The following is a 23,325-nucleotide window of genomic DNA, read 5'->3' on the forward strand; positions in this document are numbered from 1 at the left end:
CTCTGACGATCCCGGGCGCCGGTTGTCTGCAATTTTGGCTTAGCTGTCATCATAGGGCGGGCCTCTAAGCGGAAAGGCAAAGAGAACCTTAGTTTAGGCTGAAGAGGAAGAAAAGGAAGAGGGCAAAGGAAGAAGAAGCCGTCTTAAGTACCCAAGCCCGCACGGACCTGGACCCTGAACATGGCCGTCACCTGCGCAGCCAGGCGGCTGTTCGTCTTAGGAAGACACCACCTTCCGTACCTAGAAGCCACGGTTGCGTAGGGTAGCATCTGGGAAAGCGCGCGGCCTTCGCAGCGGTGACACTGCACGTGAAGACTTCTATTTCTTTCTCGTACCTCTCCTGCCTAATCAGGATCATTACCATCATCATCCACTGGTTATGATCATCAGCCTTTCATTTACAGGCTACGAAGCAGCATCTTTTCCAAGTCGATGAGCGTCGCCGCGTCGGCCCCAGGAAAGCTTTCCTTATCAATGCGGTTTGTAACTCAAAACAGAAACCAAAACAGTCCGAGTGCCGCTTCCCAAAAGGCAGTACCGGTCATTGTCCGGAAAATTGGGTGACAACACCGTTGAGCTACTTTGCTGAGGATCGATGGGAGTCAAATTAAAAAGGCTTCTAGATCACTCTGCTTTGAGTAACAAGTGACGTAAACTGGTGCTCCTAAGCACGTGTTGCGCACAGCTCTATAGCATCATTTCGGTGCGTGTGGCTTCTGACACGTCCGGAAACACTATCCAGAGTAATAATATATCACGAGGAATGTGCCGCCAAAAGTTTCCATGTGGTTGGCAACTGTGTGAATGGCAAGCTGCACTTTAAAGAACACCTCCGCAGCTAGCACCTCTTACGAACCATCGAGTTTGAATTTAATACTTCAAACGCTTTACCAGAAAGGATAACCTACTCTCTGGAGTTCAACATCGCGCAACTAATTGTTTCCAGTTCTTTGCATTTTATGGCATTGTCCCATCCCTTTCATACTCCAGACTCGGAAATAGTAGCTCAGAAGCATTCACGTAGGATGAAGACGAACTCTCTGCCCATCGATGTTGGTCTCCATCATCTCTTTACAACACTGAAAATCAGCACTTCACAGCCAAATCTATGTAGTTTCCACATCATCAAGTCAAACAGCGCAAGCTAATACCAATAAACGAGGTTAAACACAGCCTTAAAGTATCTTGGGGGGAGAAAGAAAGTGGCTCGTAGTTTCACTTTCATCCGGAACAAACAAAAAGACAGCTTTGATACTCAAAATGCTGAGAAGAAGCGCAGAGTACTTGCTTTTAACCCTATCTGAGTGATGACGTAATGCGATTCACATGCCCGTCCGCCTGTACCTGGGTGACAGGGCCGTAGCAATCATGTGTAAAAGTAAATTATCTGTCCCAGGTAGAAAAGTGTCCTTGTCATTCAGCAAAGCCCGGTTTTGTAGAATTTGCTGGCGCAAGACACGATCACTTAGCCATAACGCTAGGCATAATACAAGTAGCAAAACAAAATAACATCTCACACGCATCCATTCAAGAAACAATGCAATAATCAGCTTCGTTGAGTAACGTGTATGTAGTACACGAAGTGCGTACAAACAGTAAATAAAAAATTTGGGAATTTAGTACTGGAGACTCCTGGCAGAGGGGGTAAAAAGGTTTGATGGTGGAAAAACCCAAAGTCTAATGCATACAACCCCCCCATTTGAACTCGCGCTGAATCAATCCAATTCATATGAATTCATTTCGCTCAGTTCTTTTCCCCCATCACAACTTCAATGGCTTACTCGAATCCGCTTCCCCACTTGACCGCTCTTTCAATTCTCCACTAGGGTAATCGATTTAGTTGACGCCGGTAACCCTCTTGGCGGGCTCGGAAGAGATGGTGCTCTCGGCGTAGTAGAAGTTCTCCTCGGGGACACGGCCGCGGACAAAGGCAGGCTCAGAACCGCGGACGTAGATGTCCTCGTAGAGGATCTGGGCGGTAGCGTCCGGAGGAGCCATCTTCTCGGCCTCGGCAACCTCAGCGTCGACGTTGCTGCGGGCCTCCTTGTCGATGGCCTTGAGCTCCTCCTCGCTGGTGACGCCCCAGTCGAGCAGCTTCTGCTTGATGCCGGCAATGGGGTCGTTGGTGCTGCGCATGCGCTGGATCTCCTCACGGGTCTGTCAAGGAAGTTAGCTCAACAGTGATTCCCAGCTGGCCTATAGCTAGTCTGGCTGGAGAACATACGCGGTAGGTGGTGCCAGGGTCGGACATGGAGTGACCACCGTATCTGTAGGTAACGAACTCGAAGACAAGAGGACCCTTGCCGGCAGCGGCCCACTCCTTACCGAAGGCAGTGGCGGCCTTGACGGCGAGGACGTCCATACCGTTGATCTTGAGACCGGGGATGTACTGGCCACGCTTGTAGTAGTCGGTCAAGGCGGACGAACGGGAAGCGGCAGTACCCATGCCGTACTTGTTGTCTGTCGTTCCTGTTAGACAGTGGCCAATGCTAACGTGCAGCTGTTGGAATCTTACTCTCGCAGGCGAAGATGACAGGGAGGTTCCACAGCTTAGCCATGTTGAACGCCTCGAAGACCTGGCCCTGGTTGGAAGCACCATCACCGTACAGCGAGAGGGTGACGGCCTTGTTGCCAAGGTAGTGGTCGGCGAAGGCAATACCAGCACCGACAGGAACCTGGGCGCCGACGATACCGTTACCACCATAGAAGTTGGGGGCGAACATGTGCATGGAGCCACCCTTTCCGTAGGCGATACCCTCTCTCCGGCCCAGCAGCTCGCCGATGATGGACTTGACGGAGCCACCGCGCATCATGGCGAAACCGTGGCAACGGTAGGCGGTAATGATCGAGTCGTTGCGGTCAATGGCATGCTCAATACCGACGGCGACGGCCTCCTGACCGGTGGAAAGATGGCAGAAACCACGGATCTTCTTCTCCTTGTACAGACGGTCGGCGGCCATCTCCATGCGGCTGCGGAAAAGACGGAAAGTCAGCGGTGGGGGTCCTCATTCACGCAGCCCAACATTTCCGGTAGAGCCTTGCGCGCAGGCAATTGCGAGGGGAGCATACCGGACAGCGACCATGTCGTAGTACATCTGCTTCAGCTCCTTCTTGGTCGTCTGCAGGGTGTAGGAGGGCGGGTCGAGCTCGTAGGTCTCGAAGGCCTCGTCGGAGAGGCGGACCTCGAAGGGCTTGTCATCCTCCTGTTATTTGCGTCAGCACCAATTGGCAGCATGCGAGGCAATTGCACTAACAGAGGGGACGGCCTCGCGGTCAGCGTGCGACGAAGCTGCGTCGGTGGTGACGGTGCGGCGCGCGGCGAGCGGAGCTGCGTAGAAGCGGCGCAGCGGGGCGGCGGCGGCCTTTGTCCTCAGAGCTCGCGAGAACATGGCTTCGACTGCGGAGAAAGGAGCGGAGGAAGAAGGGAAGGGGGCGGTGGATGGGGTGGGCGAGATGGAAGAGAGGCGGTTTGGCCGGCCGAGATAGACAAATCTTCCGCACAGTCGTGTTGGGGCCGCCCGGCGGGTTGGGAATCCGACGGCCAACATCGGCTTGCGCCAATGCGACTCCGACGCGCGCCGCCCGCGCCTCACCTCCACGACCCGCTCCACATTTCAATCAATAAGCCATTGTCGCAACATTCACGCTCGATCTCTATCGTCCTCCAGGACTGCTGAGGGTAACTTTCTTTCGAAGCTTGTGCAATGCGGGCCGCATACTCTATCGCCGGAGCTGAGGTCTGCTGTGTTCAGCTCCGATCGACCCGCTTACACTCCGACGCTCAGCGATTCGTGCTGACAAGAATTTCAACAGCCACACATCAACGCCGTCTTCGGAAGCTTAATTGCTAGAAATCATGCACACCCGCTCTCACCCTGTATAGTTCACTGATATCTCCGGTAGAATGCCTTGGGTGTTTTCCAAGGAATCAACCAAATTGAACCTTCAGACATCCGCCCTCTTGACGCCCCACCCTTTGCAAGCCAAATTTTATACCCTGACGCCCGCCTTGATGTACCATTAAAGATTCTTCCACCACCTTTATGCTCCTGTGTAGTAGGCTTTCTACTTGGTATATGGATTTACGCGTCAACCTTTGCCTTCTTGGCTCCCGTCTCTGCTTCTTCTTCTTCGTCATCCTCGTCATCTTCAATAACCATCTTTCTCTTGGCCGGGATTTTCTTCCCAGATCCCTCTCCTGTCGTAATTGGCCTCTTCTCAGCCCTCTCAATGATTCTTTCATAGGATGCCTCCAGCCCTGGAAGAGCCGCCTCGATCTTCTCTACCCGCTCGCTTTCGTCGATCTGCATGAGCTGGTCCCTGTTGTGGTTGTATAGTCTCTCCTTGGTCAGGTGCCTCCAGAAATAGTACCGACGATCGTTGGCATCGGCTGCTTTATGCTTCCGCGTGATGCGCGCAAGCTTGCGGTTGGTCGCGGGAATCTGACTGAGCGTGTGCATCTCGACAAGACGGTGGAACTGCCTGGGCACAATCTTGGCTGCGTGGCGGATCTTCGTAAGCTCGTCTTGCGGCAGCAGGAGGGCAGACGGCGACTCTGCGTCTGGAGCCAAAGCCTCGGCAGGAATACTGTCCGCGATGGTCATGTTCGCGAACGTCGGGTTCTGGCGGAGGCGTGCAAGGTCGCACCAATCACGCATGTCATCGAACGCCTCGTTCGGTTCCTCCACCGTAACCTCGAAGACGTTCCTGTCGTTGAGGAACATGGACATCATCGTGTTGTAGAGATGGCTGCCGTGGCCCTGGCCCTGGAAAGGCGGAATGATGATGAACTGCGAAATGCGCTCGCGCGAGGGTGCATCAAGCGGGCTGTAGTTGCCAAGGAAGACACCCGTCACAGGATCCTTCTCGGCCGCATGCGCAGCAGGCGTGTCGTGAGTGAGAGCGAGTATCTCTTTCGTGGGAAAGACCCAGAGGCGGTAAGAGGTTGCGAAACCGACGAATGTATAGGGCGAGGAAGTCTCGTCCTCCTCGAGAGGCGTGACCTCATAGAGTAAGAAGACCTTCCAGCGCTCCATTGTCCAGTCCTCGTCGTTCAGGTCCTGCAGAGTCCCACCCTCAATAAACAACGGGACCAGAACCTGCACATTTCGTAAGATCTGCTTGAGAGCGGGATCGGTCAAGCTGCCCGACCAGATTTCGAAGTTCCTGCCATACTGCGTGTACTTCTTGATGAGCTTGCCCGGGGGTGTCCACTTGCTGTCCGAGCTATCCGCGGAGCCGTTCTCGGCCGAGTTGTCGCCATTGAGGACCTCTGCGAAATCTGATCAGCGGTATATTTGGGTGAGAAGGCAAGAAGCTTGCGCACCTGGAAGAATGAAATCCTTCAGTATATCCTTTAGATCCATAGCCTGGATCTTTCCAATGCCCTTGAACTTCTCTCCATACTGAATGTCAAACGACGGCTTGAGGTCGTGCGCGCGGAAGCGGAGGTTGAGTTCGACGTCCTTGTAGCCAAAGATCTTCTCGTCCTCTCCGAAGATGGGGTATGTGAATGCCGGATTGAAGGGCTCTTCAAAGACGTCTTGGCCAGAGCCGGCGCGAACAAGATTCAGGTTGAAAGCTTCGCTGGAGTCAACGAGCCCTGTCGCGACAATTAGCAGTGATGCGCGCGCAGCTGAGTCGCGCGCAAACTTACATTCCAGCATTTCCTCTGCGATTTGTTCGGCCATGTTGCCTGCGGCGGCGTGCAAGGGGTGGACAAGTTGGAGAAAATGCGACGCGCGAGGGGGAAGGTCGCGGCGCGGGCGGAAGCTGTGGATGGAAGGGCAGGCTTTGGAGTCGCGCGCTGCTGCGCCTGCACGCCGGGCGTCATTTCACGCGTCTTCGGCTCAGCGCGACTCAACGGAGGCCCGAGCTCCCGCGGCAAGCCAGGGTCCATGTGCCAGCCCTACGGTTCGGCGCGCAGGCCACGCCAGCTCGTCGCACGCCGTCATCGCCAGTTTCGCCCTGCCGACTCCCGCTCTTCGTCAGCTGCAGCACGCCATGGTGTAGATCGCCTACCCTCTCGCTACTTGTTCGCCATCCGTCGCGATCCCCTACCCCTCGCTCCCACATTTCGCGCGTGCTTCACGCGCTCCCGCCGCCGGCATGTGGAACGGACTCTTCATGCTGCTCGGCCTGAGCATGATTATGGCCATTTCGTGTGTATCCTCCCTCTGTTTTTTGGCGGCCCAATGAGGCTTACGCATTCACAGCTCCTTTCTCGCCGGTTCACTACCTCTATCTTTTTCCATGTCTCAACGCCACTTACGCTTGATGTCTGCTATGGGCACTGGCGTGTTAGTTGGCACTTCGCTGATCGTCATCATCCCCGAGGGCATCGAGACTTTGTACACTGCCAGCGAAGCAGCCGAACACACACAAAACGAGCGTCGAGTATACTTGGACGACCTTGGTATACCAACGTCATTGCACGCTCGCTCTCCGTCGCGCAATCTCGAAGTCATTGACCGCTGGAAGGCGGACCTCGAGCGTGCGAAGGGCAATGCCGAAGCAATTGCAGGCCTGAACGATGACCCGGCAGGTTTCTCTCGAGCTGCACAGGTCCCCGACCCAATCGAAGACGACGGCGACGACCCTGTGCAGGTCGGTCGACCTGAGGGGTCGGAGCACCACAGGGAGAAGCATGAACACAGGGAGCCGCACGCCTGGGTCGGCTTATCCCTGATCTTCGGCTTCATCCTCATGTACTTGATTGATGCCCTACCCAACATCATGGCCGCCGCACCCACAAAGCCTCTTCATATATCTCTGTCGAACCTCTCCAGCGGCCTTCACCACTCGCCTTCCCACTCGCCGAACCTCTACCCAGCCGACGCCGCTGCTCCTGGCGTTCAATCCAGCCCCCCAGCCACAACCATCGGTCTTGTAATCCATGCTGCCGCCGACGGCATAGCACTGGGCGCCTCGTCCAGCACCTCCAGCACGAAACTTGGCCTTATCATCTTTCTCGCAATCATGCTTCATAAAGCACCTGCCGCTTTTGGTCTGACGTCCGTGCTGCTCAAGCAGGGCCTCAGCAAACGCACAGCCCGCGCACATCTCATCGTTTTCAGCCTCGCCGCGCCCGCTGGTGCGATGGTAACCTGGGTTATCGTCAATCTCCTCGGGCGAGAAACCCTAGGCGGAGAAGAGGGCATGCAGTTTGCAACAGGATGCGTGCTGCTCTTCTCTGGCGGAACTTTCCTGTGAGTGAAATCAATGTACCTTTGCTCCCTCATTTGAATATCGATTACTGATATGGCATCTACAGCTACGTCGCCATGCACTCTATGCAAGAAACATCGTCCTCCCATCCTCACAGCAGCGGCTCACTCCATTCTCGCGCTGGATCGACGAACAGCTCTATCCTTAATGGCTATGGCGACAGCGGTCTGCTGGATGGATACGCTGGTGGCCATGCGAAGAAGGGTCAGAGTGGGACGGAGATCGCGATTATGGTGGCTGGTATGCTGGTTCCGCTGCTGACGCAGGTGGGACATGGAGCTCATGGGCATTGATGGGGTTAGGATTTAAAATCGATGAATCTGGAAGGAGGAGAAAAGCAAGAAAATGGCATGTGTAGCTGTCATGCCACGTGGCGTTCTTGGACTTGGGGGGTTTGAGGATATAGTGTTGGGGTTGTATTATGAACTTATCGTTTTCATTTGGGCCCAGCCGCAGGAGGGCGCGGCTGGTGATAGACATTAGGATAGTTCCAATCACAGGTTTAATTTTAATAGGGGAACTGGATTGACTTATAGAGGGGTATAGCTGCCGAAGGCTAGTGTAAATTTGTTTTCTCATGTCATGGGCGGTTGAAGCTATCGTCCGGATGTGAGTGTACGATTGTTAATTTTACATTTACACCCGGACGATAGCTTCAAGTGCCCATGTGTTGTTTTTTTAGCTCTAAATATTGCTGTTGCTATATACTTGGGAATACGAAGCACGTTGCTTTCTGTGCACGTGCTCTCCCCTGCCTGCCTTGCTGCACTCCCATTCTTCGTCGCCAGGGCTACTCGACCTAGACCGTCGTTCCTCTGTATTGGACCACCCGAAATACAATAAGGACTGGGCTGGTATTTTTCTCTTGCAAGAAGGACACCATCTCGGCTTTTTCTAATGTTCGTGCAGCAGCAATACCCCGTGGAAGAGAGAAAGTAACGACGGTGCATTCCCCGTTATCAATTGATTGGATTACAACGTAGATTTCCTCTCCTGTAGTTGGAACAATCCTGGGTGGAAGAGGAGTCCTACCTTGAACAGTGATTAGGTGAGGGAGCTTTAGAAATCCTCTACAAATGTACTGTGCCTTGCCATCTGCTATCCCCTTTGTGGGACCTAGAGCCTCCTATACGGAGGATGACCAGTTGTTGACCAACCCGTCGAAGTGACTGATTACGACGGAAGGGGGCAGGGGGCAGCCTTCACCGAAGCCTAATACTCATCACATTTTGGTTGCTTTGTATAAAGGGGATACGATAGTATCAACTCGACTTAGGTCGAATGCCACTATCAACCTACCCATGGGTATCTACCGAATGCATTCTTTTCTCCCTGTTCCTTCAACTCCTGCCTCTTAGTGGCATTTCTTCCCTCTGCTTTCTTGATAGCAGCGCCTAAGCCTTCTCAAACAAACAGAACTCAAACTCCACCTCGTCATCCGCCTCCCCCTCCTTCCCCTTCACCACCTCCTTCACCCTTCCCTCAGGCACATCCTCGCCCACAAACTCACTCAACCCGCCCTCGCCGCCATTCGCCCTCCTCACCCACCCGCTCCCACCCTTCCCCTCCGGCCCCACCACGTCAACCGGGAACACGGTATCGCAGTCGTACTCCCGCCACACGCGCGTCAGCAACACATACCGCGCCTCTTCCAGCCGCAGCGCCGCCTCGTACAGCTGCGCGCCGCCGATGACGAACACCCTCCCCAGCACGCCCCTCTTCTGCAGCAAGCCCAGCTTCTCCAGCGCCTCCGGCAGCGAGGACGCGGCGATGGGTGTGGTGGCCGGGTCGTCGTCGTCTGCTTGTTCTTCTCCTGCTGCTGCTGTCGTGGAAGAAGCGGTCGGAGCAGGAGGAGGTATGCCCGGAATCTTCGCCGGGGTCCGCGACACGACGACGTTGACGCGGTCCTTCAGCGGGCGGAAGCGGGGCGGGATCGACTCCCAGGTCTTGCGGCCCATGATGACGGCGTTCCGAGTAGTAGTAGCAGCGAGCGGGCTGGCGGAAGTGGCGGCAGTGCCCGAGACCACGCGCTTCGTGACGCGCGCAAAGTAGCCCATTTCCTTCTTGAGCTGCGGCCAGGGCAGGGTGCCGTTCTTGCCGATGCCGAGCGAGGGCGTGGCGGCGACGATGAGGGTGAGCGGGATCTTGCTGCTGCTGTGCGCCGCCATGGTTGTTGCTTCGCTGGTCATTGCTGACTGTCAGTTGCTCCAATTGCGGTCGTTTGGTTGGTGCAGGGGGGGAGGTAGAAAAATGTGCGGGGCGTGTGGAAGGGAAGACGCGCCGCGGCTGGCGAACGCGTTTTCTCGCGCGCGGGGTGCTGCAGTAAATGGTGGCCGGATCGCGGTAGCACGCTTGCGTGTTTGAAGACCAAGTTCACGGCTGCTCAAAAAGCCTCCCATTGTGATGCTGTCGCGCGCGAGCATTGGGTATATCCTATCCCTGAACGCCAAAAGGAATCGCTGCCCTGCTGGATTATCCCCTGCCCAGAGTCCCCAGTTGTCTACCAGCTCCCCCACTGCATTTTATTCGCACCCTGTTACAGTGTCTCCTTCGCCAGTCCTTCGATCGCTGCGATTATTGCCTTGACATCCTGCTCCATGCGCTCGACATTCTGCTTGTCGTTCGCGTCGAGCGTGTGGAGATTGCCGAAGAGCCAGAGCTCCTGCATCTGCCGCGTGAGGGTGAGGATATCTTCGGTGGCGCGGATCTAGCAACACCAGGAAAAATCAGTCTTCCGATTCTATGCGTAGTGAAGACGAGGTACTGGGCTCGGTGCTTCGAATTGGAGTCGCGAGAACTTGGGGAGATGTGGGCGAGGGGGTCGTTTTACCAACGCCGCTGTTTCCACCCCCATCTGCCACTTCTTGTTCGCGGTAGTGTTGTAGTCTTTGCTGTCAGGCTACTCATGGCAGAGCTTAACGTAAGCGCTGGTCGCTGCGTGGATGGAAGAGAGGCATGCTCATACCGAAGCCAAGGCGACAATGTTCTCGAACCGTTTGACGAGCGCTGCAGCAAGCTTCTGGGAGCGCTCTGCGCTTTGTAAGCAGGCTGTGCAGTCAACTAAAGAGAGTTAATCGTACCTTGCAAGGCCGCCGAATTGCGTTGAGAGACCTCCATTGTGTTGGATGTATGGTGGTGTTGCAGAAGTACTGGTGGAAAGCTCAGAGAGTCGTCAATGCGGCTGGAAGCTTATCGCCGCAAGCTGCTATCGATAGCACATCTTAAAATAGACCTCTGATCTCCAGACGTCATACATCAACCGTTGGACACGAGCACGAGCATATTCATTTGAGATGAAGTTGCATTGCCTAAAACTAGGAGAGCAAATCCAATACTTTGAGCAGGTGAAGGAGCGGAGTTGTAGCAGAGCAAAATCATAAAAGCAAACAAGCCGAACAAGCATCTGACAGGTAACCAGGAAAACGCTTTACTCAAGCGTTGTCCGAAGCCATTGCTATGCCTGCCTCCATCAAAAAGCCGTGATTAGAGAAAATTACTCGTCGTCAGACTCCTCCTCGCTCTCATCGCTCTCAGCGTTCTCGAGCCACTCGAGGAACTGGGTAGCCGACTTGCGGACCTTCTTGCTGGTAGCCAGGTCAACGTACTTCTTGCTAGCCTTGCTGCCCCAACCCTTGAGGACCTCCTCGGAGACAAGGTCGTTCTGGTAGACATTCATGAGAATGGCAGACACCTGGGGGATGAGGTTGGGCTTGTCGTTGCCAACGAAGCGCTCGATACCGCCCAGGAAAGCCTTCTCGTGCTTCTCCGAAGTAATCATCTTCTTCAGCATGGGAGCACGGTTGTCGATCTGCTTGACCATGTTGTCGTCGAAGATGGTCTGGGCGAGGACGGTGAGCGTCCTGTGCTTGGTCTCGATACCGAACTCCTTAGCCTTGAGGTAGATCTCAACGTCCTCCACCTTGCTGACGCCGCCCTTGGTCTTGACCGTCTCCTGAATCCAGGTGCCAAGCTGGTCATACGCGTTGGGACCATCAGCACCCTCATCGCCATCTTCAACGACAAGAGCACGCTTGAGGTCGTCCGGGAGGTCCTTGGCACGGGCCTTGACAGCCTCCTCGGAGGTGTCGACGGACCACTCGACCTCCTTGGGCTCGACCACCTCAATGTCCTTGGCCTCGGCGTTGATGCGGCGAGTGAGCTCATCGTCGCTGCCGGCCTCAAGCTCCAGGTCTCCATTCTCGTCGCCGTGATCGGAACCGCTGTCGCCGTTGCTGCCGCTGCCGCCGTTCTGCTCCTCTTCGCCGTTGGCCTTCTTAGCACGGCGCTCGGCCTTCTTGGTGGCCTTGTCCTTCTTGCCCTTCTTGGGCTGGTTCTTCAGGATGAAGGAGCTGAGCTTGAGGCGGAGGTCAACGTCGGTGCGCTGACCGCAAGCCTTGCAGTCGAGGAGGATGCGACCGTCCTTGATGTTGACATCGGTCTCGGGGTTCTTGCACTTCTTGCAGAGAACGAACTTGGAAATGAAGCCGTCGAGGTAGTCCTGGAGCTTGGCAGCTTCGTGGGCGCCGTTGATGATCCAGCGGTCGTCGGCAGGGTTGTTGTTGGTCTGAGCGCCGAGCTCGAAGCCAAAGTACTTGATGACATCTGCGGAAGGGATCAGCGGGTGGTCATGCAGGAGGTAGGAGCATGCAGGACTTACACGAAGGGGGACGGGCGAGCTGCTGGGCGACATTGCTCAGGTTGACGATGACGGTCTTGATGCCGTTGCCCTTGCCCTCGATCTTGGACTGCAGGCGCTCCATCTTGTAGCGGTAGAAGGGATCGGTGACATCCCGGCGGACGTTGATGTTGGCCATTTTTGCGGTTGGTGGTGGGGTGGCGGCTTAGCGCGAGAGGCGGTTATGGAGAAGAGTGGTGCGAGGATGCGAGAAGCTCGTGGAGTTGAATAGCGACATGCAGCAGGTGCAGGTCTCAGGCGGGTGATGGTCTGAGTAGCGGGCTAGCCGTTGGTGCAATGGTAGTTGCTACTAGGCTTTCGTATGTCACGGAATTTTTGCAGCTTCGGCGGCGGTTCCTGTCTGAAAGCGTTGTCACGGGGCGAATACATATACAGCCGCGGTGATCGGGTTTTTGACTGCAGTGTGCTTTGTGCGGGTCCTGGGTCTGGGGCGGGTTGGGCGGAGCAGCGGGCGGCTTGACTCCGTGTGCGCGGTGGTGGGCCGGCGGCGGTGTTTGCGGGTTGCGGTGCGCGGTTGCAAGCCGTAGGCTGTGAAAGGTGATGGGTGGTGAGTCGTGGCGAGAGGAAGGGCGCGGTGGTTAAGTAGGGCGAGAGAATTTGAGCCCTCTTATTAAGCAGCCGACTGAGGCCGAGCAGACGGCAGCCACGCCGCGCCGCCGCCTCGCCCTCTGCATCGCATGCACGTCACCACTTCTGGCGCCTGCCGCCCGCTGTCCCGCCCTGCCGCCTAGCCAATTGCGCTCTCCCTGGCGCTTGTCTTTGCCAGCGTTGCGGCTGCCGCGCCCGCTTGTCTCCAACACCCGCCGCCGCACGCAGCGGCCACCCAGCTCCGGCTCATCACCGTCCGCTTCAGCCGGGCGTGTCTGACTGCTGCGCGTTGGGGCTCGGCATGCTCACACTTGCTTGACCGCAACTCTGCTGCCTGGCACTGCCGCTCCCTAGCTTCGTCCGCCTGCACCGAGCCCGCGCCATTGACCGACCCCGATCTGCCCCTTCCCCAGCGACGATCGCTCATGATTTGGGCCAAATGCCAGACCCCGTGCATCACGACGAGCTGGCTAATGCAACCAGCTCGTAATGCTCACCTGGCCACATAGGAGTCAATCCGCATGCCGGGACACGATATCGATATCAAGAATTTCGAGCATTAGCTCTCCCCGCTCATTGGAGACAGCACCAATTGCATTTCTTGCCATGCTTGCCCGAGTGCTTTCTTTTTTCTTTCTAGGTCACCAGGCGTTTTCGCTGCGTGGAAGGAGTATCTGGATGCGGAACGACAAAGAGAAACTCCCCGCAAGTCAACGCCATCTTTTACCGGTAGCAGCCATCGATTGGTTGAAACGAAGCAGTTTGTACCTGAACAAGCATTTTTGCAAGACTAGTGCCGTTACATAGCTTAAACATATCTTACGCAGGTTTGCTGTTGTCCAAACGCGTTCTGATCAAAGAACACGCCCCACGGCTGGCGGAATAAAGGTGATGGCTTGCCCAGGATTTTGCTTGCCAAGGTATCGCTGTGTACCTTCGATATCCAGCTCGCGCAGTATCTTCACGTGGCTACACAATCGCCTACCGGCTTATGAAAACATGCCATCGACCACGGCAGATATTGTCAACCAGTGGGCAGCAGAACAGCTTGCGGCATATGAAGAAGCATGCTCGCAGCCTGACCTGACGTTTAGAGAATTGATCAAAGTCCTCAAGAACGTCTTGGCTGGCATCACAAGCACTGTTGAAGGCGCCAATCGGATAGAGTCCCTGGTAATGAGTCCCCCGGAAGAGTTCTTCAACAAGTACGCAAGCGCAATCTATCGGATCGTTCACGCAGGCGCAGCCTTTGACGACGACGTTGTTTTGCAGCGCCTTGCGGCATTGACCGCCGCCCTTGCAGACTTGCCCAATGCAAAGAACACCACGAACAAGACGCTCACCTGGGCAGATGAAGAGCTGGGCATCGAGGGCAAAGCAGCGCCAGGCAGGGCGATAGTCCACGACCGTCAGCGTCTGTGGTCTGACCTGCCTACCTTCAGCGATGAGATGCGTCAACTTTGGAACGGTGAGATGAGTAAACCCGCAATGAAAACGAAAGCTCACAAGCAGCCACAGGCCCGGCATCTAAGGCGCAGCGCGAAGAAGAAAGACTCTCCGAGGACGCGGTCCGCCAGCAATGGTCCAACTGCAACGCATTCGCCGCCCATCTGACTAAGCTCTCGCAACACCGTGATGATGCTCTCGACTATCGTCTGTATGCTATATGGACGCTCAAGCGAGCTCTTGAGGACCGCGGTCAACCGCTCGAGCCGCGAATCCATATCCCAGGGGCAGCTCAGTGGATACGTCTCCTTGGTGAAGACTTGGGGACTGAGGAAAGAAAGTTTTCTGGCCACCAGAAGAAGACAGTAGGCGGAGGTTCTCTTTATGATGCAGAAAAACATGGATACGGTTTCTCACCGGAAAGATGGGCGCTATGGAGGACTAGGTTTGAAAGCTTTGCACAGGACGGGACGTTGGATGAGGAGACGCGGCGGATCGCTAGGGATGCGGCAAATGAAATGGCGTAAGTGGTCGCAGCTATACGGGTGTAAGGAAATCTTCGCGGGGCGTAAATTGCCTGCTCCTTCTTCGGGATAACCTCAAAAGCGAGACGCATTCACGGGAACAATCCTCCGTCCTCCGGAAATGACACATTGAGTAACACCACACTGAATGATCACTTGCAAATTAAAGATCCTGGGGACATACTATCAGAGTATTAGAACTTGGAGCAGCCTACGAGCAAGTATCATACCTTTAGTGCCGAAGGACGGAGAATCTCCCAGCACATGACAACAGTTTTCGAAGTATGCACACACTGTCCTTCGGTATCTGCAGTTGATGCCTATGTTCTTCTGCGAGGATGTTGTTCCTTGGGATTTGCGTACATTGTCAAACAGTCTCCAAATGATTTACCAATACCCTTCAAAGCACCATCCAGCTGAAACACACCTTGTCAATGAAACAGCTCTATGCACGACACACAATGACCTGTTACGCAGCTCCCGGTAGAAAGACAGATTGTTTACTTATGCCAGCACAAAGCACACGTCACGTCGGGACTCGACACTTCTAGATACTCAAACAGGAAAAATTAGCATTTCCACACAAACGCCGTTCCAAATTCGAACACCACCAATCGCTCTAAACAAAGAAAGCCCACTCACGTTATTAGTAGCGTCACACATAAACCTCAAACGCAAGCTCACAGAAGACGTGTTCACGCACTCAAACCCAAAGTATGGACTGCAGCTCTGACTCCTCATCCTCCCCTACGACCAGCTCATGCCTATCCACGTTCACCATTCGCCTCCGTTCTCTCTTCGGGCTTCCTACTACCAAGCAGCCCGACCTTGAGAGCGGCCGATGTACAATAATAAGTTACTGCTCGCATTCAACGCCGGGCATCGGGGTCCGAGAGGGCAGGGCAGGCGTGCAGAATGACTGGGCAGCGGCGCCTGCGCGGACGGACGTTGCTCCGCCGGAGCGTGATCCGCTGCTGCCTGTGTGGTGGAGGCGAAGGCCAGGAGACCGCGTTCCGAGGCGTGTGGGGGACAGGGTGGAGTAGAGTGTGAGGGAAGGAGAGGGCTCATGCGGGAAGGATGCGAAGTGATGGGGGCTTTTGGCCGGATGTCGTGGAAGAGCTGAACTCGTAGGCATGTATGAGTGGCTATGCGATAGCACGACTCAAGTGGTTGGGGTCGGCCCGCGCTGTGGGCAAAAATGGTGCGTTGCGTCCGAGCCAGTGGGCAAAGGATGCGACTGTGCCGCAACAGCTGTTCTGCTCCTGTTGGCCCCCATCGAATATGCGATTGCTCGCATTTCATGTAGGCCTTAGGGCAAAGAGAATGTAAAATAGGAAATATCGCTGAGATGTGCTTTATCTGTACATCGAAAAATAATGCATCAACTCATATAAAGATACGTTACGGTGGATTTTTACTCTACCAGAAGGAGTATATCGGGCTTTGAATAATGTGGCTTCAAAATCCTAAGAATTCCCGGAGCTTGTGTAATTGAGCCAAGGCATTAATTTCTTCTGTTACCAATACCCTGATTGAAAATCTTTGTCTTCAGTTCACTAAACATTCTCACGTTGGTACATGTGACTTGCTTCAGGAGCAATGGGGCCAAATTCCGGAATTGCACGGGTTGCCTTGAGCGCTGGGGGCGGTATCGCTTAACAATAAGTGCGGCACAGCGGACGAACATAGTATTGCAATAACTTTCGTGTGGGAATAATGACGTGGTTCGTGGATGCTCGGAAATGGAAACAACGTTGGTGGGTTGGAATTCAAGCAAGTGGCTTTGGCGCGGTACGGGGATTCCCACACGTAGGATTGTGGAAGGGCCGGACCGAGACATTCAGCATCCTTCGAGGCCTAATGTATGAGTTTATGGATGAAGGTCAGCTGCTTATGGGGGCTCGAATCGTACCCAGCCCGGAGGGTCCTTTCTGAACCACCCCTCTCGGACTGTGTAGGATGAGTGATATCAGCATGTGTTGCACTGAGCTTCACGACTCAAGCAGAGTTCTGCCTAGAGACTGGGACCGAGTACGGTAGTGTCGAAGCAGTACCGAGAGAGGTCCGCGAAGATATAAGTAGCCACGATGAGGACACTTTTCTGTTCCATCACCAAAGAACAAGGTCCGCTGAGCCAACAAAGGTCCCAAATTGCACGCAATGGCTATCAACGAGGAGATTGCCAATGGTGGCGAGCTGCCAAGGTTTGTGGCGGTTGGTGAAGCTTTCTTGGTAAGGCAGTGCTGATGAGGAATAGGAGATACGTACGTATTCCAGACATGTTCGCGTCAATCATGTCGTTTGCGCCGCGGATCAACCCACATTACCACAAGGTCAAACCCGAAGCTGAGAAGTGGGCGGTCAGCGTCCTCGGTTTGGATGAAGAAGAGGCAATCCGGGTGTCGAAAGCGGACTTTACGTACCTGGCTGCCATGTGGGTTCCAGATGGCGACGAAGAGGGGCTGCGTGTGGTCACGGACTGGTTGCATTGGGTCTTCTACTTTGACGACCAGTTCGACGAAGGCGACCTGAAGGACGATCCCGAAGCAGCCAAGGCAGAGGTGTTGGCTACCCTTGCAACGATGGACGAGGGTCATCCAGTGGTCTCGGCGAGCGAGAACGCGCTGAGATACGTGTTCCAGTACTCTTGGTTCTGTTTTCAAAAGAGGGCATCGCCAGGCCTCCAGAAGCGATACAAGGAGTCGATGAAAGACTACTGCGACGGGTTGTTGAGACAAGTCGACGTCATATCCGAGTCGATGACGATAGGCGTTGAGGAGTTCATGGACTTTCGAAGAAGCTCCATTGCCGTGTACCCTTCTCTTGAATTGATGGAGTAAGTACAGCTGTCATCCCACTTTTCGGTTTCAGCTAGCTGATTGAATTCATTTTAGGTATGCACAGGGCATCGAGCTACCACTGCACGTATTCAAGAACAGAGCTGTGACTGATCTGCGGCGCATCTCGTCGGACATTTCATGCTTGTATGAAGACTCGCATGATACAAGTGTGAAGATGGGCTCACAGTCAACTAGGCAAAACGACGTTCTCTCGTACCGGAAGGATTTGGCACTGGGAGTCGAACACAACATCATCCATGTGTACCGGAAGCAAGGTCTCTCAGAGCAGCAGGCTGTCGATGCTGTCGAAGAAATGTTCAGTGGCTTGTACAAGGGCTGGTACCTCGCACTTTCCGAGCTGCCTTCTTGGGGCGAGCAGATAGATCGGGAGATGCTCAAGTACATCGACGGCTGTCGTCACCTTGCCATCGGCAACATCTATTGGAGGTAAGTATCACTGCAGACACGCGTAGATGAGTTTGCTGACGAACGGTTCCAGTTTCATGACGGGCCGTTATCTTGGAAGTGAAGGGGAGACTGTACGAAAGACTCGCATGATGGCGCTCCCGTGAGCGGAGGAAGTTTTGATGGGAATTGAGTTTGTGATGAAGGTGGAGGTGGAGATTGGCGCGCACGAGCCTTCAGGGTTCAGCCTTGCTTGCCGACGTCATCAGATAGCTTCAAGCCCTCGGCGGGGCATTGCACCATGACACTGTGATACCCTCCACAATTCGTCGCGCATGCTTTCACGACTCAGATTGACAGGCCGACACCTTATCTCGTTCCGCGCCCCTACCGCCCGAACCATGACGTCGTTTGTTCTCCCGAACTCGTCACCCGAGTGCACCGTCAACCTCACCAACGACATCACCAAAGACCAACTACTCTCATTCACCGCATTCAAGAATTGGATATCGACGCTACAGCACTCGCTGGCCCAGCAGCAGAACAAGGACCACGTCTTCTATGACGCGCCCTACAAGCTCCGCAAGATCGACGTCCAGGCATGCGACTGGTTCAGCAAGACGAAGCTGGGCTTCGTGAAGCTCAAGGCCGAAGTCACCAACGACAATGGCGAATACCTGCCCGGTTCAATTTTCCTCCGCGGCGGCAGCGTGGGCATGCTGGTAAGTCTGCGACGACAAGCCACCACCAATGGCTTCCCCCCGCGCCGCTAACCCGCTCGCTAGCTCATCCTCCAACCTGACGACGTCCCCGAGCACACCGAGCAAGAAAAGTACGTGATATTGACCGTGCAACCCCGCATACCTGCCGCCTCGCTCTCGCTGGTCGAGCTCCCGGCCGGCATGCTCGACGACAGCGGCACCTTCGCCGGCGGCGCCGCTAAGGAAATCGAGGAGGAGACGGGCATGAAGGTTCCCGAGAGCGATCTTATCGACCTTACTGCCCTTGCCTTGCCGAAGACGGAGGATACGACAGGCGAGACGCTGAGGCAGGCCATGTACCCCAGCGCCGGCGGATGCGACGAGTTCATCCCGTTGTTCCTGCATCAACGGAGAGTCAAGAGGGACACATTGAACGAGTGGCAAGGAAAATTGACGGGCCTCAGGGAACATGGCGAGAAGATTACCTTGAAACTAGTAAAGCTGGAAGATCTCTGGAAAGAGGGTGGCCGGGATTCCAAGGCTTTGGCTGCTTGGGCTTTCTATGAAGGCCTGAGGAAGGAGGGGAAGATTAACGTTTGAGGGATTAACAGCAGATCTCTCATCAAGAGGCACAATGCGATGGTTGAGATGGCTGCGGTCAGTGGTGATGAAAAAGAGGAGGGCCATGAAAATCAAAAGGAGGAGAAATAATGTCCCATGATTCTGTTCCAAGGCAGCTCCACGGGTTGGTGGCATAAATTGGCACTGGTTTGGATTCGACCTGTGATGCCGCAGCCGTCACATGCGCAATAGGCGTGCAATGAGAGAATAGATTATCAGTTGCCTTGGTAGCTTCACATCTCTTGATCCAATCGAAAGCCATCATGCTGATTAAAACGCTCAGCAGGGAGGCCAAGGGTCAGTTTTCCGAAAATATCAATGCACGAATAAGCAATACATGCCACATGAGCGTCTCATACATTTGTATCCTGATGCAGCCTTTATTGTGCATATATAAGCGTATTCCTTCTTTGGATTCATGGAATCACCAATCATATTAACCTACTACAACAATACTAATATGCGGGAGCTGTGGGACTTATTTGTACACTATGACATCTTGGTGTCAATTGTGAGGAATCTCACAACCCGGGATTTCTTCCATATGGCTTCCACAGATCCACACAGCCGTAGATTTCTCATCACAGATCGAGATGATGATTTTTTACGCAATATCAAAAGCCATACCCGCTGCGAGGGTATAGGCTGTCGCAAACGACACGGTACTTGGGGCTTTGACGTATTGACTGGCGAGGCGAGTGCCCAAGAACCGGCTAATGGACAACCATTCCCGCTGCTGGGCTGTACTGACTCATTTGGTTTTTGCGCTCATTGTGGCTGCAAGACATGCGAGGTGAGTCTGCTGAAGATACTGCATTCAAGCAGAGTCGGGCTAACCGGACACAGAACTGCCGAGTGTCGCTCGGCGACATCCTAAGAGAGCACCAAGGATACCCTCGAGATATGAGGGATATGAGGCCCTTTGGCGTGTGGAAGTGCAATGATTGCTACCCGCCGATAGATAGAGCGAACACTTGCAGGTGTACACCAGCACGTCGCTGGGTGACGCCTTACACGTGCCGCCGTTGTTTCGACAAAGATCTCAGAAAGACGGCGAAGACGAGGCAGCGCGAACACATGGAGCGAGATAGCCGCATAGGGCTTGCTCTCGAGGATCCCTTCTACTTGTTCCTCATACGGTCAGTTTCTGCAAATGTGGGAAGTCCATGGAATCCAGGAGCCACTGTGAGTGCTTCCCCCGTTTCTCCAAGCGTTGAATTGTGCAGATGCTGACTGTAGTACAGTTTGCAGACTGTGGTTGCTGCAGCCGTGAGTTTGCCATGGCCTGCATGCACTACGTTTGTCCCTTCTGTGACGGTATCCTTGAGAATGTGGCCGAGTACTGGAATCTGCAGGAATACTATCCTTACGCCCCATGAGCGTTTCCACTTATAGGACTATTGGAATACAAAGAAATTAAAAGAATAGTAGAGGATTTCGCTGCTAAATTTAGTTAGAACTACTAAGCTAGCTCTATAGGAACCGTTTTCGTGGTGATCTGGCATCTAATGATAACCTCAAAGTTCTCTGGTTCAGAAAAGACCCTGTTCCGCATCCACACGTGAAAAATCTGCTCTACAGTGATCTCAGCGACTGAAAGCTATATAAACCCCATGTCAGCTGGTGAATTTCTACCTCGATAATATTTTTCCGTACGGTGTCTTCGCAAAATGCCAGAATTCCATGACCTTTTGGGTCAATACCCCATTCTTCGAAGCCTGGCTTCCAGCCTCAAGCCCAAAGAGCTCATCGCTATTGCTTGTGTATCCAAAACTAACCAGGCTTACATCCTCGGCTCCTGGGAAGTCTTAAAACCGATCATGCGCTGCGGGGGTGATGAAAAACTGTTGTGTGAAGAAAGGGACACGTTGTTTGGGCCAACGTGGCAGGACAAGCTCAACTGGCTGGATGAAGACAAGCCATGCGAGATGTGCGGCTATTATACTTGCATGGTGAGCAAAAGGCTTCTTTTATTCTATCTTGCTCCTTAGACTGATGAGCCTCAGATATGCCGTGTGTATCCTGAAGATGTTGGAGTCTTCTGCTGTGTGGAGTGCACGTCCGCTCGTAAGGATCACAGCACCAACCCTTTGATATGTCATCAATGTCTATATGATGACGAGTATGTTTGGCTGGATCTCTTTTTTCTTTATACGGAAGGTTTCCGCGTAAGTCTTGTCTGTTAAAGTTCTGTTAACCGTTCTCAACTAACTTCGTATGAATTTATTCAGAAAAAGCAATGTGGATTGTGCAGAGCCAGTCTTCCTCCTCCTTGCTTCAAGGGTCTCTCGAAATATTGTTCGGCCTGAATGACAAAGTTCGAAGTATCTGTGCAGCCAATGCGGACTAAGGACTAGTAAGAGCTAAAAGACAAGGGCTTTGGATAAGAAGCTTGTTTGATTGAACAATGATACCTCGTTATAAGCCAGCACGCTTTGACTTCGGTTACAGTGACTAATCTGTGCAGTCGCTGTTTGCGGCCGCTTGTGGCTACGTGTTTTCTCCGAAACTTCATCACTGGGAATAAGATCCTGCTTACATGGATATTTGAATAAAATAATCGCAATGCGTTTGTGTAGCTTCCAAACTTACATTTACGCCTGGATATGTGCTTGGACTGCTCATGATAGAGGGATGCAGCATTCGTCTGGGAGACTAGTCAGCTGACTTAAAAGACTATCAAGGCTGTAAACATCTTACAGGAAGGAAATGACTTGTGAGAAGCCAGGCCGAAGAAATGTTCAAAATTAAAAGCCTGCATCCGCGTCCAGACACACCTTCACCCCATGAACCAACTATCCACCCACGCCAAAGCGCAACCTCACCTCACAACTTCGCCTTCCCACTCTTCTTCTTCTCAAAATACCCCTCCAACAATCCAACCACCTTCTTCGCACTCCCAAACGAATTCTGATAACCCGCACCCGCATGCCCATACTCATGACAACACGGCACCGCCGCACCACCATCGACCCTCACCTCCTCAACCTCCACCCTCGGCCCACCCACCCTGCCCGGCCTGAACCCCACATTGACGCTCAACACCTCGAACCTGCCCTCCGCATCCAACAACTCCGGCGCGAACCCCTTGCACCGCTCCAAGATATCCCGCGTCGTCTCGACGTCGGGCAGCTCGCGCCAGTCGCCAACCTGCTTGGTGCCGCCGAGCACGGTCGTACCGCTCGTAGCGCGAGGAATAACGTAGCTGAGGCCGTCGGGCCGCCAGCACGTCGTCAATGCCGCAGGCAATCCGCGCACCAGCACCGTCTGTCCGCGGATGGGGTGGACATCGGCGTCCGGCACGAGGTCCTTGGCGAGGATGCCGCTGGCGTTGACGAAGGCGTCGACGGGAGTGCCGACGCCGTACGCCGGGAGCAGGTTGCGGGCGGTGCTGAGCGCGCCGGATAGGCCGTTGGTGGTGGGCAGGGCGGCCTCGATGAGGGTGGCGCCGAGGGCGCGCGCACGAGTGAGTAGGAAGGGGAGGTAGACGCCCGTGTCGATGGTGACGGCGTCGTAGGTGGCGCCGGCGTGCACGCCGGGCGGCAGCTCCGAGGCGGGCAGTTCGCGGAAGTTGCGCATGTAGGGCGCCCACCACGCGCTGCGGGGGCCTGAGGCGATTTCGACGTCTGGCGCGGTCCTGCAGGTCACGAGGTGGTTAGATGTGACGTCTTGCGAGGAGTGGAGTGGTGCTCGGCTTACCAGTAGAAGATGCTGTGGAATTTCTGATGGTGGGCGTGGTGTCAGCGAAGCCCGTATAGACCGTAGGAATGCGGGAAGTTTACCTCCAGACCGGATTTAGTTGCGAAGGATGCTTGGCTCTTTTCCTTCTCGACCATGTCGAGCCAGATGTTGTAGCTTTCTATGTCCCATTGTTGAATCTCCTTGTCTTCCGCTGTTGCGTGAGTTCTCCATTGCGCCCCAGCCCTGGCTATGTCAGTATAGTTCAAGTGACGAATCCAGAATGATAAAGGTAAATACCACGGTGAAGTATAATCTTTTGCCTTATCGCCGGGAACATGCTTTGCAATGATGGTGACAGCAGCGCCAGCTTCAAGCAGTGTAATTGCCGTCTGCAGACCTATGACGCCAGCCCTATTCTTGTCAGCTTTTATATTAAGAACCATAGAGACAAGTTCCTACCCGATGACGACGATATGCTTTCCCTTGAGCTGTGAAGACATGATTGACGATCGACGATTCGCGCTCCAAATTCCGGCGGATGTCCGTCTCCTATATACCATCAACATCCCATTACATGAGTCATTCAGCACTTCGCT

General features: G+C 54.2%; 10 protein-coding genes across 10 annotated transcripts; 4 read left to right on the forward strand and 6 right to left on the reverse strand.

The window, feature by feature from the left end:
- Nucleotides 1-1,836: 1,836 nt before the first annotated feature.
- On the reverse strand, nt 1,837-3,389 carry LTHEOB_5742 (Pyruvate dehydrogenase e1 component alpha subunit; the record flags this gene model as incomplete). Its single annotated transcript, XM_035514921.1, has 5 exons — nt 1,837-2,157; nt 2,225-2,460; nt 2,516-2,970; nt 3,070-3,203; nt 3,255-3,389. The coding sequence occupies 5 exons, from the start codon at nt 3,387-3,389 to the stop codon at nt 1,837-1,839; spliced, it is 1,281 nt and encodes a 426-aa protein (XP_035373434.1).
- A 693-nt stretch (nt 3,390-4,082) lies between these two features.
- Nucleotides 4,083-5,690, reverse strand: LTHEOB_5743 (Histone acetyltransferase type b catalytic subunit; the record flags this gene model as incomplete). Its single annotated transcript, XM_035514922.1, has 3 exons — nt 4,083-5,272; nt 5,327-5,602; nt 5,657-5,690. 3 exons carry the CDS (start codon nt 5,688-5,690, stop codon nt 4,083-4,085), a joined length of 1,500 nt encoding a protein of 499 aa, XP_035373435.1.
- A 418-nt stretch (nt 5,691-6,108) lies between these two features.
- On the forward strand, nt 6,109-7,520 carry LTHEOB_5744 (Zinc/iron permease; the record flags this gene model as incomplete). The annotated part of the gene is made up of 3 exons (XM_035514923.1): nt 6,109-6,161; nt 6,216-7,208; nt 7,274-7,520. The coding sequence occupies 3 exons, from the start codon at nt 6,109-6,111 to the stop codon at nt 7,518-7,520; spliced, it is 1,293 nt and encodes a 430-aa protein (XP_035373436.1).
- A 1,101-nt stretch (nt 7,521-8,621) lies between these two features.
- Nucleotides 8,622-9,416, reverse strand: LTHEOB_5745 (Dihydrofolate reductase; the record flags this gene model as incomplete). The annotated part of the gene is made up of 1 exon (XM_035514924.1): nt 8,622-9,416. The coding sequence occupies one exon, from the start codon at nt 9,414-9,416 to the stop codon at nt 8,622-8,624; it is 795 nt and encodes a 264-aa protein (XP_035373437.1).
- A 347-nt stretch (nt 9,417-9,763) lies between these two features.
- LTHEOB_5746 (Actin-binding cofilin tropomyosin type protein) lies at nt 9,764-10,344 on the reverse strand (the record flags this gene model as incomplete). Its single annotated transcript, XM_035514925.1, has 3 exons — nt 9,764-9,934; nt 10,193-10,257; nt 10,308-10,344. The coding sequence occupies 3 exons, from the start codon at nt 10,342-10,344 to the stop codon at nt 9,764-9,766; spliced, it is 273 nt and encodes a 90-aa protein (XP_035373438.1).
- Nucleotides 10,345-10,720: 376 nt separating this feature from the next.
- On the reverse strand, nt 10,721-12,041 carry LTHEOB_5747 (Eukaryotic translation initiation factor 5; the record flags this gene model as incomplete). The annotated part of the gene is made up of 2 exons (XM_035514926.1): nt 10,721-11,829; nt 11,885-12,041. The coding sequence occupies 2 exons, from the start codon at nt 12,039-12,041 to the stop codon at nt 10,721-10,723; spliced, it is 1,266 nt and encodes a 421-aa protein (XP_035373439.1).
- Nucleotides 12,042-13,510: 1,469 nt separating this feature from the next.
- On the forward strand, nt 13,511-14,402 carry LTHEOB_5748 (uncharacterized protein; the record flags this gene model as incomplete). Its single annotated transcript, XM_035514927.1, has 3 exons — nt 13,511-13,979; nt 14,030-14,322; nt 14,382-14,402. 3 exons carry the CDS (start codon nt 13,511-13,513, stop codon nt 14,400-14,402), a joined length of 783 nt encoding a protein of 260 aa, XP_035373440.1.
- A 2,239-nt stretch (nt 14,403-16,641) lies between these two features.
- LTHEOB_5749 (Terpene synthase metal binding domain protein) lies at nt 16,642-17,893 on the forward strand (the record flags this gene model as incomplete). The annotated part of the gene is made up of 5 exons (XM_035514928.1): nt 16,642-16,685; nt 16,739-17,317; nt 17,376-17,465; nt 17,517-17,768; nt 17,821-17,893. 5 exons carry the CDS (start codon nt 16,642-16,644, stop codon nt 17,891-17,893), a joined length of 1,038 nt encoding a protein of 345 aa, XP_035373441.1.
- A 234-nt stretch (nt 17,894-18,127) lies between these two features.
- LTHEOB_5750 (Nudix family) lies at nt 18,128-19,027 on the forward strand (the record flags this gene model as incomplete). Its single annotated transcript, XM_035514930.1, has 2 exons — nt 18,128-18,448; nt 18,512-19,027. 2 exons carry the CDS (start codon nt 18,128-18,130, stop codon nt 19,025-19,027), a joined length of 837 nt encoding a protein of 278 aa, XP_035373442.1.
- Nucleotides 19,028-21,874: 2,847 nt separating this feature from the next.
- On the reverse strand, nt 21,875-23,229 carry LTHEOB_5751 (D-amino-acid oxidase protein; the record flags this gene model as incomplete). The annotated part of the gene is made up of 5 exons (XM_035514931.1): nt 21,875-22,685; nt 22,748-22,770; nt 22,831-22,972; nt 23,027-23,140; nt 23,189-23,229. 5 exons carry the CDS (start codon nt 23,227-23,229, stop codon nt 21,875-21,877), a joined length of 1,131 nt encoding a protein of 376 aa, XP_035373443.1.
- Between the last annotated feature and the right edge of the window lie 96 nt (nt 23,230-23,325).

The sequence above is a fragment of the Lasiodiplodia theobromae genome (assembly GCF_012971845.1).
Source record: "Lasiodiplodia theobromae strain AM2As chromosome Unknown scaffold_16, whole genome shotgun sequence".
Classification (NCBI taxonomy): domain Eukaryota; kingdom Fungi; phylum Ascomycota; class Dothideomycetes; order Botryosphaeriales; family Botryosphaeriaceae; genus Lasiodiplodia; species Lasiodiplodia theobromae.